The 19,201-nt window shown below is 45.7% G+C and overlaps 1 protein-coding gene across 3 annotated transcripts in view; it reads left to right on the plus strand.

The window, feature by feature from the left end:
- The window catches only part of SMYD3 (SET and MYND domain containing 3), a 1,661,405-nt gene that overhangs the window by 435,730 nt on the left and 1,206,474 nt on the right, over nucleotides 1–19,201 (plus strand). For all 3 annotated transcript variants that reach the window (XM_063917806.1, XM_063917805.1, XM_063917807.1), the window contains exon 4: nucleotides 17,087–17,144. In XM_063917806.1, coding sequence (XP_063773876.1) covers nucleotides 17,087–17,144 — 58 coding nt within the window. The remainder of the gene's footprint in view (nucleotides 1–17,086; nucleotides 17,145–19,201) is intronic.

Here is a 19,201-nt window from a genome sequence, read left to right on the forward strand (position 1 = left end):
TGTAACATATTTTAAAAAAAAGGATCAATACATGAAAGTACACATATATACAGTACAGTGACTGTTGGCAAATATATTTAAGTTCTAAGGCAATAAATCCAACATAATAATCCAACTATATGTATTTATTTCAAAAAGATGGATAATGGATTATTTTCATTCATGCCCCTTGGGGCAATGGTGTCCAATCGGTGGATCCAAAAACTTTCTTCCTCAACAAATGGGCACGGTCCCCACCCTGCACGGGTGGGGGAATCCAATCAATCATCTTGCATCTTAGATCAGAGACTTGGTGTCGCTGGTTCATGAAGTGCCAGGCTACTGGTAATTCTGCCAATCCTGAAGCAATGGCCTGGTGGATAGACGTTCTGTGATTAGCCATTCTATCATCCCCACATAATAAAGGCCGCAAGGGCACGTCAGAAAATATACAAGATGGTCCATGGCACAGTGTAATCTAAACTTAATGCGAATAGGTCATCCTGTATGGGGATGTGGGAACATTGGGCTTGTCAGCATACCCCTACACGTAGTGCACCCAGTGCACTTGAAACATCTGGGCCTCCTTTTATGAAGCCACGTGGTAGTTACTGGAGTGTTATGTCCAACCATAGGTCTCAGTAAAAGTTGTTTGAGGTTAGCAGCTTTTCAGTATCATCGGTGGGGGACTTCTTTTTAACTTGAGGTGAGTATCAGTAGTGAGAATGGGCCAATTCTTACGGACAGCCCCACTGACTTTATTGGCTAGACTGTCATATGTCGTGGTAAATACCATACGGTCTGAAGTAGTCATATTCTGCGTGCCGGTACCAGTGGAGTTAAACTTGTCTCTTGCCTTTGCTAGGCACTGCAACACTTTTTCTTCTCATAGCCTCGTTCAAGAAAGGGCGTGGTCATTTCAAGGTGTCGTCATTAGTGTTATTGGGCATCACTCTCATGAACTGTGAAATTGGCAAATTGTCCTTCAGTGCTAAACAGCAATCCCATCTCTGATATCAAAGCCCTAGTCGACCGCCTACTCATGACAGGTCTCAGAACACACCTGATCGATAAAGACGTTTATGAATTTTTGACAGTGGAACACCCTGTATGCCCCATCATCTACACCCTCCCCAAGATCCATAAATCTCTCTCTCACCCATCCGGCAGACCTATTATCTCAGCCAGAAACTCACTCTTACAGCCACTTGCAATATATATCGATTAATTTCTACAGCCCATAGTACAACAGATTGATAGCTACAGTATGTGCGTGATACCTCCCATTTTTTACACAAACTGTCCACCATCCCTCAGAAGATGGACAATATCTTGTTGGCAACCATGGATGTTGGCTCCCTTTACACCATAATTCCTCAAGATCAAGGCCTAACGGCACTCAGAGATGCCCTACAACGTCAACCTCCTGTTAGTCCACATGTGAGCTACATTCTGGAACTGGTCAGCTTAGTCCTGAAACATAACCATTTCCTGTTTCAAGGGAAGTATTACTTGCAACGCTCAGGGACAGCAATGTGCTCGAATCTGGCGCCAGCATATGCCAACATCTATATGACGGCCTATGAAAAAGTACACATCTTGCTGGTCTATGGTGAACAAATATTGTTTCTCATACGTCCTAGAGAATGCTGGGGACAACATCAAGACCATGGGGGTATAGACGGGATCCGCAGGAGACATGGGCACTCTAAAGACTTTTCATTGGGTGTGAACTGGCTCCTCCCTCTATGCCCCTCCTCCAGACCTCAGTTTTAGAAATGTGCCCAGATCAACTGGATGCACGTTGAGGAGCTCTACTGAGTTTCTCTGAAAAGACTTATGTTAGGTTTTTTATTTTCAGGGAGATCTGCTGGCATCAGACTCTCTGCTTCATGGGACTGAGGGGTCAGAAGCAGAACCAACTTCCTCAGAGTTTCATGGCTCTGCTTCTGGCTTACAGGACACCATTAGCTCCTGAAGGGAACTGAACGCTAGCCGTGTCTAGATGCTCACTCCCACAGCGCCCATCAACCCCCTCGCAGAGCCAGAAGTCAGAAGACAGGTGAGTATGAGAAGAATGATCTTCAATCAAGTAAGTGATGGCTGAGGTGCTGCGCGGATGGCGTGAGCGCAGCGCGCCATTGCTGCCCACACACACAGGCGCGGGGGGGGCGCCCTGGGCAGCAAGAAAAATACCTCAAACTGGCTAAAAGGGGGCATAAGATGCCGCTGGCACAGCCCTACCCCTGCCAGTATAAAAAATGTCATATACTGAGTGTAAGGATGCGCCATTGTGGGGGCGGAGCTACTTCCTCAGGCAGCCAGCACACTACTCAGTGCCATTTTCTCTCCTCAGGCTGCAGAGAACACGCTGGTCCTCTCCTCCACTTCTGACAAGTACTGGGTGCTATAAAGGGGGGGGGGGGGGCACAAAGCGAATGTGGTGCATTTGATAGTGTATATTACTATTTAAAAGCGCTTTTGGGCTGTGGACATACTGTGTTTACAGGCAATACTGACGCTGGGTTTGTGAACTGACTGCTCCTATCCTGTGTCCCTCTGACAGATTTTACTGTGGGTCTCTCCCCAAAATAAGTCCCAGTGTGTCTGTGAGTGTGGTGTACACGTGTGAGGCATGTCTGAGGCAGGGAGTTCCTCCCCGGAGGAAGCCATTTTAGGGACACAGAGTTGCAATGTGGTGGCACTACCGGCACATCAAGAGCCTGCATGGGTGAAAGAGCTACGTGACAGTATGCATCTGATTAACCGTAGATTGGATAAGTCTGAATCTAAGGCTGAATGCTGGAGAAAATCTGTGGAGGATGTGATATTTCAGGATGCTGTTCCTTGTGCGGGGCGGCCCCTCTGGGTCACATAAGAGACCATTTGCAAATGTTGTAAACACTGATACCGACACGGATTCTGATTCTTGTGTCGACGATAGTGAATCCAGAGAGAGAGATCATAAAGTGTCAGAAAGTATACAATATATGATTGTGGCTATAAGGGACGTGTTGGAGGTTACAGAAAGCACTCCTGTACCTCAGGAGAAAGCTTATTTATGTAAGGAAAAGAAATCCAAAGTCACGTTCCGTCCTTCACATGAACTAAATGCTCTGTTTGAAGGGATGTGGGTGAATCCTGATTAAAAATGTTGTATTCCCAAAAGGATTCACATAGCTTATCCTTTCCCGGTTGAAGACAGGAAAAAATGGGAGTCACCCCCTGTGTTAGACAGTGCACTTTCCAGGTAAATAAAGTAGGTAATTCTCCCTGCTCCTGGCACGGCTTCTCTTAAAGATCCTGCAGACCGCAAAATGGAAACGACATTGAAATCCATTTATGTTACCAATGGTATATTGCTCAGGCCCACTATTGCCTGCACATGGGTGAGTCGAGCTATTGAAAAATGGTCAGAAAGCGTGTCGTCAGAAATTGACATGATTGATAAAGATGAGATACTCCTTAAGTTAGGGAATATCAAGGACGCTGCCGCCTACATGCTGGAAGCAATGAAGGATATTGGACTCTTGAGTTCACAAGCCGCTACCATGGCAGTATCGGCTAGGCGGGCGTTGTGGATTCACCAGTGGAACGCAGATGCAGATTCGAAAAGAAACATGGAGGCTCTCCCATATAAAGGTGAGGCCTTATTTGGCGATGGCCTGGATGCGTTAGTCTCGGCGGCTACCACAGGTAAGTCAACATTTTTGCCCTCTGCGCCTGCACCGGCAAAAAAGACCTATCACCCGCAAATGCAGTCCTTTCGGCCCAATAAATACAAAAAGACGAGAGGTTCCCCCTTCTTTGCAGGTAGGGGAAGGGGAAAGAAGGCCACACTGGCTCCAGGTTCCCCAGAGCAGAAGTCTACCCCTAATTCTGCCAAATCCCCAGCATGACGCTGGAACTCCCTTGCGGGAGGCCGCTCGGGTGGGGGCACGTCTCAAACTCTTCAGCCAGTATAGGATTCTGTCTGGCCTGGACCCCTAGGTGTTGCAAATAGTATCCCAGGGATACAAATAGAGTTTCAAGACGTTCCCCCATGCCGATTTTTCAAATCGACCTTGCCAGCTTCTCCGCCAGAGAGAGAAGCAGTAACAGTGGCAATCCAAAAATTATGTCAAGACCAGGTCATAGTCCTGGTACCGTTGTCACAACAAGGGCAGGGTTTTTATTCAAGCCTCTTTGTTGTTCCGAAGCCGTACGGCTCGGTCAGACTGATCCTAAATCTAAAGGATCTGAATTTCTTCCTGAAAAGGTTCAAGTTCAAGATGAAATCACTTCGGGCGGTTATTGCCAGTCTGGAGGAAGGGGGACTACTTGGCGTCGGTGGACATAAAGGATGCTTACCTGCATGTTCCCATTTATCTTCCTCACCAGGCTTATCTGAGATTCGCGGTTCAGGATTGCCATTACCAATTCCAAACGTTACCGTTCGGTCTCTCCACGACGCCGAGGGTATTCACCAAGGTGATGGCAGAGATGATGGTTCTCCTTCGTCAGAAAGGAGTCAATATAATTCCTTATCTGGACCACCTCCTGATAAAAGCGAGATCCAGGGAGCAGTTGATACAAAACATATCACTCTCTCTGTCAATACTCCAACAACACGGGTGGATCATAAATTACCCAAAGTTACAGTTGGAACAGACGACAAGGTCGTCTTTCCTCTGGATGATTCTGGACACAGAAGTTCAGAGTATTTCTTCCGCTGGAAAAGGCTCTGGAAATCCAGAAAATGGTAAAACAGATATTGAAACCATCAAGTATGTCGATCCATCAGTGCATTCGGTTGTTGGGGAAGATGGTGGCGGCCTTCGAGGCCATACAGTTTGGCAGGTTCCATGCCAGAGTATTCCAGTGGGACCCGTTGGACAAGTGGTCGGGGTCACACATACACATGCAAAAAAAGATAATCCTGTCATCAAAAACCAGGATTTCGCTCCTGTGGTGGTTGCACAGCTCTCACCTGCTAGAGGGACGCAGGTTCGGGATTCAGGACTGGGTCCTAGTAACCACGGATGCAAGTCTCCGAGGCTGGAGAGCAGTCTCTCAGGGAGAAAACTTTCAGGGACGTTGGTCACAACAGGAAGCCTGCCTTCACATAAACGTTCTGGAGCTAAGAGCCATTTACAACGGCCTTCAACAAGCGGTACATCTTCTTCAAGACCGTCTCGTACAGATCCAGGCAGACAATGTAACAGCAGTCGCATACATAAACAGGCAGGATGGAACGAAAAGCAGAGCGGCAATGGCAGAGGCGACAAAAATCCTCCGCTGGGCAGAAAAACATCTACAAGCTCTGTCGGCAATATTCATTCCGGGAGTAGACAACTGGGAAGCAGACTTCCTCAGCAGACATGATCTCCATCCAGGAGAGTGAGGCCTTCACCAAGAAGTCTTTGCAGTGGTGACAAGTCTTTGGGGAGTTCCTCAAATAGACATGATGGCGTCTTGTCTCAACAAGAAGCTTCAGAGATGCTGTTCCAGGTCGAGAGACCCTGAAGCAGTAGCAGTGGATGCACTGGTGACCCAGTGGGTATTTCCGTCAGTGTATATCTTCCCTCCACTTCTGCTGATCCCAAAAGTACTCAGGATCATAAGAAAAACAAGGGTTCGAGCAATCTTCATGGCCAGTCTGGGGCAAAGTAGGGTTTGGTACCCAGATCTTCAGCAGTTGCTCATAGAAGATCCTCGGCCTCTTCCTCCTCGCGAGGACCTGCTGCAGCAGGGGCCGTGCGTGTACCAAGACTTACCGCGGCTACGTTTGATGGCATGGCTGTTGGAACGCCAGATCCTAGCCAGGATGGGTATTCCGAGGAGGTTTTCCCCACCCTTTTTCAGGCCAGAAAGGGAGTAACGTCGAAACATTACCACCGTATTTGGAGAAAATGTGTCTTGGTGTGAATCCAAGAAGGCTTCTACGGAAGAGTTTGAATTGGGACGTTTTCTCCATTTTTTGCAGGATGGTGTGGAGACGGGCCTCCGATTGGGATCAGTCAAGGTCCAGATTTCGGCCTTGTCAGTGTTCTTCCAGAAACAATTGGCCTCTCTTCCAGAGGTTCAGACCTTCGTGAAAGGGGTTCTGCACATCCAGCCTCCTTTCCTGCCTCCAGTGGCACCATGGGACCTTAACGTGGTATTGCAGTTCCTTCAATCGGATTGGTTTGAGCCTCTACAAGAGATAGAGTTGAAGTTTCTCACTTGGAAAGTGGTGATGCTTTTGGCTGTCATCCGCAAGGCGGGTGTCTGAATTGGGGGCCTTGTCTCACAAGAGCCCTTACCTGATTTTTCATGAAGATAGGGCTGAGTTGCGAACTCGCCAGCATTTTCTTCCAAAGGTGGTTTCTGCTTTTCACATAAACCAGCCTATTTTGGTGCCAGTAGTTACTGACACATTCACCGATTCAAAGTCTCTAGATGTGGTTAGAGCTTTGAAAATCTATGATGCTAGAACGGCTCGTATACAGAAAACAGAGGCTCTGTTTGTCCTGTATGATCACAACAAGTCTGGCTGTCCTGCTACTAAGCAGATTATTGCACGTTGGATTAGAAATATGATTCAGCAAGCTCATACTACGGCTGGATTGCCGTTGCCGATGTCTGTAAAGTCCCACTCCACTAGGAAGGTGGGCTCATCCTGGGCGGCTGCCCGGGGGGTCTCGGCATTACAACTTTGCCGAGCAGCTACTTGGTCAGGTCAAACACATTTGCTAAATTCTACAAGTTTGACACCTTGGCCGATGAGGACCTAAAGTTTGGTCAAACGGTGCTGCAGGGTCATTCGCACTCTCCTGCCCGTACTGGAGCTTTGGTATAGACTCCATGGTCTTGATGTCATCCCCATCATCCTCTAGAACGTATGAGAAAATAGGATTTTTATAACCTACCGGTAAATCCTTTTCTCCTAGTTCGTAGAGGATGCTGAGCGCCCGTCCCAGTGCGTACTTTACCTGCAGTTTAGTTATTAGAGTTACACAAGTTGTGTTATCTTGGTTTCAGCATGTTGCTGCATTTGGTTCATGCCTGTTGGCGTGTGTTACGTTGAATGCCATGTGTGCGGCATGGTTGAGGGTGTGAGTTGGCAGATATCTCACCACTAGTTAAGTAATTCCTTTCCTCGAAATGTCAGTCTCCCTGGGCACAGTTCCTACAACTGAGGTCTGGAGGAGGGGCATAGAGGGAGGAGCCAGTTCACACCCAATGAAAAGTCTTTAGAGTGCCCATGTCTCCTGCGGATCCTGTCTATACCCCATGGTCTTGATGTCGTCCCCAGCATCCTCTACGGACTAGGAGAAAAGGATTTACCGGTAGGTTATCAAAATCCTATTTTTACAAATACTTTATTGACGACATCTTCCTACTTTGGAAAGGGACACCAGACTCATTCAGCCAAATGGTCACAGCCCTGAATGAACTGAACAACCCGGTTAAATTCACTCCTCAAATTGATGCACATTCCATCAACTTTCTTGATATTAACGTGACATTGGAAGGTAACTGCATCAGCACTAAACTTTTTAGGAAACCCACTGACAGGAATACCTTATTGCTGTCAATCAGCCAACAACCGCTAGCACTGAAGGACAATTTGTCAATTTCACAGTTCATGAGAGTGATGCGCAATAACACTGAGACACCATGGAAGAACAACTCCGTGAAATGACCATGCGCTTTCTTGAACGAGGCTATGAGAAGAAAAAAGTGTTGTAGTGCCTAGCAAAGGCTAGGGACAAGTTTAACTCCACTGGTACCGGCACGCAGAATATGACTACTTCAGACTGTATGGTATTTACCATGACATAGGACAGTCTATCCAATAAAGTCAGTGGGGCTGTCCATAAGAATTGTCCCCTTCTCACTACTGATACTCACCTCAAGTTAAAAAGAAGTCCCCCACCGATGATGGCATACCGAAAAGCTGCTAACCTCAAACAACTTTTACTGAGACCTGTGGTTGGACATAACACTCCAGTGACTACCACGTGGCTTCATGAAAGGAGGCCCAGATGTTTCAAGTGCACTGGGTGCACTACGTGTAGGGGTATGCTGACAGGCCCAATGTTCCCACATCCCCATACAGGACGACCTAATCACATAAAGTTTAGATTACACTGTGCCATGGATCATCTTGTATATTTTCTGACGTGCCTTTGAGGGGTTCAGTACGGTATGCCGGCGGTCGGGCTCCCGGCGACCAGCATACCGGCGCCGGGAGCCTGACCCCCGGATTACCGACAGTGTGGCGAGCGCAAATGAGCCCCTTGCGGGCTCGCTGCGCTCGCCACGCTACGGGCACAGTGGTGCGCTACGCACGCCACGCTATTTTATTCTCCCTCCAGGGTGGTCGTGGACCCCCACGAGGGAGAATAAGTGTCGGTATGCCGGCTGTCGGGATCCCGGCGCTGGGATCCCGTCAGTCGGCATACTGAAGACCACCCGCCTTTGAGGCCTTTATTATGTGGGGATGACCACCAGACGATTTTGTGATAGAATGGCTAATCACAGAACGTCTATCCACCAGGCCATTGCTTCAGGATCGGCAGAATAACCAGTCTCTGATCTAAGATGCAAGCTGATTTATTGGATTACCCACCCATGCAGGGTGGGGACCGCGCCCTTTTGTTGAGAAAGAAAAATAGTTTGTGGATCCACCGATTGGACACCATTGCCCCAAGGGTCATGAATGAAAATAATCCATTATCCATCTTTTTGAAATAAATACATATATTTGGATAATTATGTTGGATTTATAGCCTTAGAACTTAAGTATATTTGCCAACAGTCACTGTACTGTATATACAGTATTTGTACTTTCATGTATTGATCCTTTTTTTTTAATATGATACAGACTACTTCCCCGTGGGGGACCTATATTGGTTGATATATGCATAACTAGTCTCTCTGTATGTGTTCCCCCAGTGAGTGTGCTCCCGGGTCCTGTTATACCATTCACCACCAGGGGTTACTATCACATATTATGAATAGTGATTCTGCAGTGAATGGCATCATAATATAGTATGATATATTATAATATATCATACATTATTTGTAGTACGTAGCATTATACTTATGGTCTCTATCATTAGGAGGACCACCAGACCGGGTTTAGTGTTGGGGTTTTGGAGATAATTTTCCCTATACTGTATTTGTGTTGGTCCCGATCGACCGGAAGTGACGTCCGCACTTCCGGTTGCTGGAACGCAAACACAGGAAGAGCCCAGGCGCGCTGCTTCACTTGTCCAGCATCTACTAATGTCACAGCCTAAGCGCAGCCTTGCTGATTAGAACTATTGGACTCCATAGCTGCACCTGAAGCCTGTGTGTATTACTCATACCCTGTGTTTATTTCTGATTGTATTACCCATAACCACGAGTCACTTACGGTAACGCCGAAAGTGACATGTGCGCTCCACCATGCTTTCCAACACACTCCCACACCTACTTCCTCTTTCATGACGGGTGGGATTGGCGCCCTTTTACATAGTAACATAGTATTTGAGGTTGAATAGAGGCAAATTGCCCATCATGTTCAACCTGTTTTAAGTTGTGATGATTCTACATACTTGCTAAATAATGTTTTATGACTAGTTAGCTACTATAACTCATGTTACCCCCGGATTAACCATGTTGATATTTTAAGCATTATAACCTTGGATAGCTTTTTCATTCAGAAATGTATCCATTCCTTTTTTAAATCCAATTACAGAGCCCGCCATTACCACCTTCCCTGGCAGGGAATTCCACATCCTGATTGCCCTAATAGTGACGAACCCTTTCCTCCGTTGCATTCGGAACTTTCTATTCTCCAGTCGCAGCGAGTGCCCACATGTCCTAAACTGTGTTCTTTTAATAAATAATTCCTCTGATAACTCTTTGTGATGTCCCTTTACATATTTGAAGATATTAATAATATCTCCTCTTAGGCGCCTCTTTTCTGTGTATACATATTCAGCCTAGTAAGTCTTTCCTTATATTCCAGTCCTTCTAGGCCTTTAATCAATTTAGTAGCTCGCCTTTGAACACTTTCGAGTTCACTGATGTCTTTTTTTTTTCCAAAATATTTTTATTCCAATCTCTCACATTACAAAAAATGAAAATATAGCAATTTGAGACAGAGAATATCAAGATAGTAAGATATAACAGTGTGAACATATGGTCGTCCTTCTAGAGGACAGTAGAATATATAACCTTCAGTCTCACAATAGAACCAGGAGAGATGAAAACACAGTTTCAAAATTTTCCACAAATAAAACATTTAAGCATTCCAATAAAAGGAACATATGTGTAACAAGAAATAGCGGAGAATAAACTACATGAGTACAATGCTAGAAAAAAAAAATACACATATATATATATATGTATACATATACATACATATACACATACAGAGTGATAGTACTTCACCAGTACAGATACAACGCATCAATTTCTCCCGATATAAGCACAATAACTAGAGAAAAAGAAAAATAACTCACTGATGTCTTTTTTTATACAATGGTGCCCAAAACTGAACACAATATTCCAGGTGCGGACGTACAAATGCCTTATACAGCGGCATGATTACATCCGAGTCCCTTGTCTCAATTCCCCTTTTTATGCACGCTAGCACCTTACTTGCCTTGTTTTCTGCGTTTTGACATTGTGTACGGTTATTAAGCCTATTATCAATGAATACTCCCAAATCTTTTTCCAACTCTGTTTCCCCTAGGCGTTCCCCATTTAATATGTAGGATGCAAGTTTGTTTTTAGTCTCAAAATGCATAACCTTGCATTTGTCTGTATTGAACCTCATTTTCCATTATGACGCCCAGAGTTCAAGTTTAGATAGATCATTCTGCAAGGACTCCACATACAATTCTGAATTAATTGCCTTACACAGTTTAGTATCATCTGCAAAGATTGACACTGTGCTTTCCAGGCCTATTTCTAGGTCATTGATAAATATGTTGAACAGTAGTGGTCAGAGTACGGACCCTTGTGGTATTCCGCTGACTACTGGGGACCAGGTTGAGGACTTCCCGTTGACCACTACTCGCTGTACCCTGCTATCCAACCAGCTGCTTATCCATGTGCAAATAGTTTTTCCTAGGCCAATCTCCTTTAATTTGATCATCAGTCTCCTGTGAGGAACTGTATCGAACGCTTTTGCAAAATATAGGAAGACCACATCCACTGCTTTTCCTTGATCAAGATTATTGCTCACTTCCTCGTAGAAGCTAATTAAGTTAGTCTGACGTGACCTGTCCCTCACAAACCCATGCTGGTTCTTGCTAATAATCCTTGCGGACTTTAGATACTCCTGTATGACGTGCCTTAGAATTCCTTCCATTATTTTCTCCACTATAGATGTTAAACTAACTGGTCTGTAGTTTCCCGGAAGATTTTTGGATCCCTTTTTAAATAATGGCACTACCTCAGCTATACGCCAATCCTTCGGTACCATGCCTGATCTAATTGAACTATTGAAAATCAAGTATAGGGGTCATGCTAGTTGTGAACTAAGCTCCATAAGAACCCTCGGGTGAAGTCCATCAGGACCAGGTGATTTATTAATCTTAATTTTGCTTAGTCGCTCCCGGACGACTTCTTTGCTTAAACAAGTATCTAACCATGAATCATTATTGTCACAATTGTTATGCTTTACTCCCACCATCAGTTCTTCACTGGTGAATACTGATGAAAAGAATTTGTTCAGTATTTCCGCTTTTATTTTGTCATCATTTATCAATTCTCCTAATTAATCTTTTAATGGACCTATGTTCTCCTCTTTTTTTTTTTTTTTTTACCTTTTACCTATTATGTATTTAAAAAACTTTTTATTATATATATATATATATATATATATATATAATACAAATTACAGGGGAGTACTGCTTACCTGGATTTTATGTGCTTGTCCAATTCCTCTCTGAGCCACTCCATAAAGACTGTCTGGGGTGCGGGTGCAGTCTCACTGTTGTTTTGTCACTGCACTGTATTCTCATAACTCTGTGTGTTCTGCAATAGCATGTCTGGGAAAAAGCTGTGTGTCCTTCATGTACTACTAAGTTTACTCCCTCACCAGACGGGTCTCTTATGTGTAAACAATGTTCCATACCCTCTCACGGTAGTAGTTTGCAGGAACCAGAATGGTTAGAATCTGTCATAAAAATGATTCATAACATGAATACATAGTTGTCCACGGCTAGACTAGAACTACAGTTCCTGAAACAGTCGGTAGATAATGTTTATTAAGACTGCTGACCTCAGACAGGCTCCTCAGCCCCCTCTGTTGGTCTCACATAAATGCTCACTTCCTCAGATTCTTCAATCTTACTCTGATACTGTATTACCCGAGCTGGATGAGTGGGAAATTGACATGGAAAGGGACAATGCTCTGTCCCCGGGTGTTGAGGCCCTGATATATTCCATTAGGGATGTGCTCAACATACCGGATAAGGAATCGGAACCAGAAGAGGAATTTTTTAATATAAAATAAAAATCCTCGGCTACCTTTCCCTATCTCTAAGGAGTTAAACTCATTTTCCAGGGAGGCATGGGTCAATCCTGACAAAAAATTCAAGACCCCTCAGCAGTTATTGAATTCCTTTCCATTTCCTTCTGAGGACATGAAAATTTGGATACTCCCCCGGTGGTGGATACGTCAGTGTCCAGATTGTCACGTAAATTGGTATTACCAGTACCTGGGGCTATCTCCCTCAAGGACCATACTTGACTACTCTCAAATCCATATATTCTGCGGTGGGAGTTGCTCAGACACCCACTATTGCATGCGGCTGGATTTCAAGGGCTATGGCAAAATGGTCTGATGATATTATACAATGGTTTGATTCTCTCCCTCAGGTGGACTTCATGACACTGCTGCATCATAGCCAAGATGCTGCTAACTTTATGAGTGAGGCTATTAAAGATTTTTGTCTCATCAATGGCTTTGCCACAAATGGATTTCTCAGGCAACAGCGGGTAAGTCTACCTATCTGCCGTCCTGCTAGACGTCCCTATCCTGGGCCCTCTCTACAGTCCTTTCGTGTGGCCAGATTCAAAGACAGAGCCAGAGGTGCCTCTAATGCTGCAAGAGGAAACAGAGGTAAGTCCTGTAAGCCAGCGGCTGCTGCATCACTGGACCAAACCTCTGGATCTTCCTCCACCAAGCCCTCCGTGTGACGGTTGGCTCCAGCAGCAATGCGACTTTCAAGTAGGTGCTCGCCTTTAACACTTCATGGGCAAAATCCTGCCAGGAACCTTGTGTGAGGGACCTCATAGCCCAAGGGTACCAGTTAGAATTTCAAGAGATACCTCCTCTCAGAGTCTTCAAGTCAAGCTTACCAGCTTCACCTGTAGCATGGGCTACTTTGCAGGACGCCATACAAAAGCTACTGCTAACAGAGGTTATTGTTCCACTGCCTCCCCTCTCAAGCAACACGGGTGTTTATTGAACTCTGTTTGTGGTACCGAAACTGGATGGTTTGGTACGTCCCATACTGAACCTCAAATCTCTGAACCCATACCTACGTGTGTTCACGTTCAAGATGGAATCCCTATGGGCGGTGGTCTACGGCTTGGAGGAAGAGGAGTTCCTGGTATCCTTGGATATCAAGGATTAATATCTACACATCCCCATATGGCCTCCTCATAAGGCTTACCTCAGGTTCGCTATACTGGACCACAACTTTCAATTCTAGGCATTACCCTTTGGTCTTTCCACAGCTCCAAGGGTGTTCAAGAAGGTCATGGCGGAGATGATGCTGTAATTGCGCAGGATGAGAGTGAACATTTTTCCCTATTTGGATGATCTCCTGATAAAAACTGCGTCCAGAGACCATCTGCTGCAGGCTATCGATTGACTACTTGTCTGCTTACGGACCACGGGTGGATCCTACATTTTCAGAAGTCTCACCTGGAACCGTCACAGAGAATTCAGTTTCTAGGGATGATACTGGACACAGTATCTCAGAAGGTATACCTTCCCATGAACAAGGCCATTGCAGTCCAAGCTATGGTTCGCTCAGTCCTCAAACTTCGCAGGATCTCAGTCCATGTTTGCATTCAGCTACTGGGCAAAATGGTGGCCTCATTCAAGGCTGCAAGTCCCTCACCTAGTGGAGGGTCGGAGTTTCGGTTCCCAGTCATGGATACTGCTAACAACGGATGCCAGCTTCCAAGGGTGGGAGCAGTGACCCAGGGGGCCCAATTCAAGGGAAAATGGTCAACTCAGGAATCTGAACTCCCAATAAATGTAGTGGAACTCCGGGTGATTTACAATGCCCTCCCGCAGGCCTCCTCTCTTTTCAGGCATCAAGCCAAACAAGTACAGTCGGACAATGCCACAGCAGTGGCGTACATAAACCGACAGGGAGAAACAAGAAGCAGGGCTGCAATGCGAGCGGTGGCAAAGATACTCCTATGGGTGGAGGCCAACGCAAGCGCCATCTCAGCCATATTCATTCCAGGAGTGGACAACTGGAAAGTGGATTTCCTCAGCAGGCACGACCTCCATCTGGGGGAATGGAGCCTTCATCCTCGGGTATTCCAACAGCTGGTTCACCGGTGGGGATGTCCACAGATAGACCTGACGGCTTCTCGTCTCAACAAGAAGCTCTGTCGCTACTGTTCCAGAATGAGGGACCTGCAGGCGGCTGCTGTGGACGCTCTGACGGCACCGTGGACTTACCAGTTTGTGTACTTGTTTTCCTCCAATTACTGTCATTCCAAGAGTTCTAAAAAGATTCAAAATGGAAAGCGTTCAGGCAATTCTGATTGCTCCGGATTGGCCATGACGGGCCTGGTATGCGGATGTCTGTGGAGGAACCTTGGCCTCTGCCGCTTCTCAAGGACCTTCTTCAGCAAGGACCATTTGTCTATCCAGACTTACAGCGGCTACGTTTGACGGCTTGGAGGTTGAGAGGGAAATTTTAGCCAGAAAAGGTCTCTCCTCCATGGTGATTTACACGATGGTCAAGGGCCAGAAAGTTGGTCAGGGCTAAACATCACCACCGTATCTGGAAGAAATATGTCTCCTGATGTGAAGGTAGAAAATATGCTCCTACGGAGTTTTGACTTGGTAATTTTCTATTCTTCCTATAAACAGGGGTGGATATGGCCGAAGATTAGGCTCCATCAAAGACCAGATTTCGGCTCTCTCCATCTTCTTCAAACAACAACTTGCCGGATATTCATACTTTCCTGAAGGGGTTTTTTCACATTCAACCACCATTCGTTCCTCCCACGGCTCCGTGGGATCTAAATGTGGTCTTGAACTTTCTCCAATTGTATTGGTTTGAACCCTTACAAAGGGTGGAATTTGAAATATCTTATTTGGAAGACTGTCATGTTGCTAGCGTTAGCTTCGGCAAGACGTGTCTCAGAATTGGGGGCCTTATCCTGTAAGAGCCGTATTTTATATTTCATGAGGATAGGGCAGAGCTCAGGACTCAACCGCGGTTTTTGCCGAAAATAGTGTCGGCTTTTCACTTAAATCAACCTATAGTGGTTCCAGTGATGGCTGACACATCAGTTGCTCCAGAGTCCTTGGATGTGGTTTGGGCTTTGAGAATTTACTTCAAGAGGACTGCTCGTCACAGAAAATCTGACTTGTTGTTTGTCCTTTATGACGCTACCAAGATTGGTCATCCTGCTTCAAAGCAGTCCATTGCTCATTGGCTCAGGTTGACTATTCAACAAGCTTATTCTTTGGCAACATTGCCGCTGCCATCTTCTATCCAGGCCCACTCCACAAGGTTCGGTGGGTTCTTCCTGCGTGGCTGCCTGGGGTGTCTCGGCCTTACAGTTGTGCCATGCAGCCACTTGGTCTGGGTCGAACAAGTTTGTAAAGTTCTACAGGTTCGACACCTTGGCCAGTGATGACGTTCAGTTTGGTCAGGTGGTTTTGCAGAGGTCTCGGCACTCTCCCACCTGTTTTGGGAGCTTTGGGACTTCCCCGCGGTACTAACGTACATTCCCCATTATCCACTAGGACGTTACAGAAAATAGTAATTTAATACCTACCGGTAAATTCCTTTTCTCGTAGTCGGTAGTGGATACTGGGCGCCCGCCTCAGTGCTTCGTGTTTCCTGCTTACTACGTTGTAAGTGTTCCTGGTTGGGTCGCTTGTTGCTGTCCCTGTTCCATGTTGATTAGCATTGCTTATCTTGCTGTTGGTTAGTGTTGCTTCCTTCTGTTTGGTTAGCATTGTAATCCTTTTACTGTTGTGTGTTACTTCGTTACCTCACCACTGTTTCTGTGTATATCCTTCTTTCAATGTATGTCCGTCTCCTCAGGCACAGTTTTCCTAGGCTGAGATTGCAGGAAGGGCATAGGGGGGAGGACGCAGCACACACTATTGATTTCTTAAAGTGCCAGGCTCCTATGGACCCGATCTATACCCCACGGTACTAAAGTACATTCCCCAGTATCCACTACGGACTATGAGAAAAGGAATTACCGGTAGGTATTAAATTGCTATTTTTTGTTCCTAATATACAAATGTGTCAGTTTTTAATCATTACTAACTAACGTTGTATGAATTAGACTATGGGGGGCATCCAGTTAGACCCGAAATTCTTTTGCACGCGAAAACAACCTTTTATTTTATGGTACAGTAGTTTTTGTAGTGTGAATATTCGCAGACCTATGCGTTTGGGCGACCACTATAGGTAAAAATGCCTTACTATCAGGGATTTGGTTTTGCCTGCCTGAGGAAGGCGAAACAAAATCCCAGATCAGTGCCAGCTTCGGGACTAATTGGATAGCCCCGGGAGGCTGATACATGGGGTGGAATCCAATTAATTACTGCTGCTATTTGGATACCGGTCAATGTATCAGCAATTCTTCTAAATTCTTTATAGAAAAAGTCTCAGAATAATTCAGATAGCAGCAACAGGACACTGAACAGACTGTGACATCTACAATTATCACTCTTGGGCCTTTCTATCAACTTCTCAGTATACATAGGTTAATAGGTAAATTCTAGTTATGTAAATATTTATTCACATACAGTGTTCCTCTATGCTTGTCTTAGAAAAGTTGCATTTAAATTAAATAAAAGCTCATGAATACTCGAGAAGAATAGCGTCTGGTTTGATATCATTTATTTTTATATTTCTAGCTTGAACAACCTGATTGTACTTCAGAAGACTTTTGTGCAATACATGCTCTTCAGTCACGTGAGTTTTTTTTATATATAATTTATTCATTGACTTACCCTAAAGTGCGAGTGAATATAAAACTACTAATAACATTAATGTAAAAAAAATCATTTGAGGAAATTATTGTTATTTGTGGGTGTAGCATTAGTTATATGAACATTTGGCTTATTGCTCATTTCTCTAACGTCCTAAGTGGATGCTGGGGACTCCGAAAGGACCATGGGGAATAGCGGCTCCGCAGGAGACTGGGCACAAAAGTAAAGCTTTAGAACTACCTGGTGTGCACTGGCTCCTCCCCCTATGACCCTCCTCCAAGCCTCAGTTAAGATTTTGTGCCCGAACGAGAAGGGTGCACACTAGGTGGCTCTCCTGAGCTGCTTAGTGAAAAGTTTAGCTTTAGGTTTTTTATTTTCAGTGAGACCTGCTGGCAACAGGCTCACTGCATCGAGGGACTAAGGGGAGAAGAAGCGAACTCACCTGCGTGCAGAGTGGATTGGGCTTCTTAGGCTACTGGACATTAGCTCCAGAGGGACGATCACAGGCCCAGCCATGGATGGGTCCCAGAGCCGCGCCGCCGGCCCCCTTACAGAGCCAGAAGACAGAAGAGGTCCGGAAAATCGGCGGCAGAAGACGTCCTGTCTTCAACAAGGTAGCGCACAGCACTGCAGCTGTGCGCCATTGCTCTCAGCACACTTCACACTCCGGTCACTGAGGGTGCAGGGCGCTGGGGGGGGGCGCCCTGAGACGCAATAAAAACACCTTGGATGGCAAAAAATGCATCACATATAGCTCCTGGGCTATATGGATGCATTTAACCCCTGCCAGAATACATAGAAAAACGGGAGATAAGGCCGCCAATAAGGGGGCGGAGTCTATCTCCTCAGCACACTGGCGCCATTTTCCCTCACAGCTCCGTTGGAGGGAAGCTCCCTGGCTCTCCCCTGCAGTCACTACACTACAGAAAGGGTTTAAAAAGAGAGGGGGGGGGGGGGCACTAATTACGCGCAGTATTAAAGATACAGCAGCTATAAGGGGAAAAACACTTATATAAGGTTATCCCTGTATATATATATAGCGCTCTGGTGTGTGCTGGCAAACTCTCCCTCTGTCTCCCCAAAGGGCTAGTGGGGTCCTGTCCTCTATCAGAGCATTCCCTGTGTGTGTGCTGTATGTCGGTACGTTTGTGTCGACATGTATGAGGAGAAAAATGATGTGGAGACGGAGCAGATTGCCTGTAATAGTGATGTCACCCCCTAGGGGGTCGACACCTGAGTGGATGAACTGTTGGAAGGAATTACGTGACAGTGTCAGCTCTGTATAAAAGACAGTGGTTGACATGAGACAGCCGGCTACTCAGATTGTGCCTGTCCAGACGTCTCATAGGCCGTCAGGGGCTCTAAAGCGCCCGTTACCTCAGATGGCAGATATAGACGCCGACACGGATACGGACTCCAGTGTCGACGGTGAAGAGACAAATGTGACTTCCAGTATGGCCACACGTTACATGATGGAGGCAATGAAAAATGTTTTACACATTTCTGATAATACGAGTACCACCAAAAAGGGGTATTATGTTCGGTGAGGAAAAACTACCTGTAGTTTTCCTGAATATGAGAAATTAAATGAGGTGTGTGATGATGCGTGGGTTTCCCCCGATAACAACTGATAATTTCTAAAATGTTATTGGCATTATATCCTTTCCCGCCAGAGGTTAGGGTGCGTTGGGAAACACCCCCTAGGGTGGATAAAGCGCTCACACGCTTGTAAGGGCTCTACCCTCTCCTGAGATGGCCGCCCTTATGGATCCTGCTGATAGAAAGCAGGAGGGTATCCTAAAATGTATTTACACACATACTGGTGTTATACTGCGACCAGCAATCGCCTCAGCCTGGATGGGCAGTGCTGGGTTGGCGTGGTCGGATTCCCTGACTGAAAATATTGATACCCTAGATAGGGACAGTATATTTTTGCCTATAGAGCATTTAAAAGATGCATTTCTATATATGCGTGATGCACAGCGGAATATTTGCCGACTGGCATCAAGTCTAAGTGCGTTGTCCATTTCTACCAGTAGA

The sequence above is a fragment of the Pseudophryne corroboree genome, chromosome 4 (genome assembly GCF_028390025.1).
Source record: "Pseudophryne corroboree isolate aPseCor3 chromosome 4, aPseCor3.hap2, whole genome shotgun sequence".
Taxonomy (NCBI): domain Eukaryota; kingdom Metazoa; phylum Chordata; class Amphibia; order Anura; family Myobatrachidae; genus Pseudophryne; species Pseudophryne corroboree.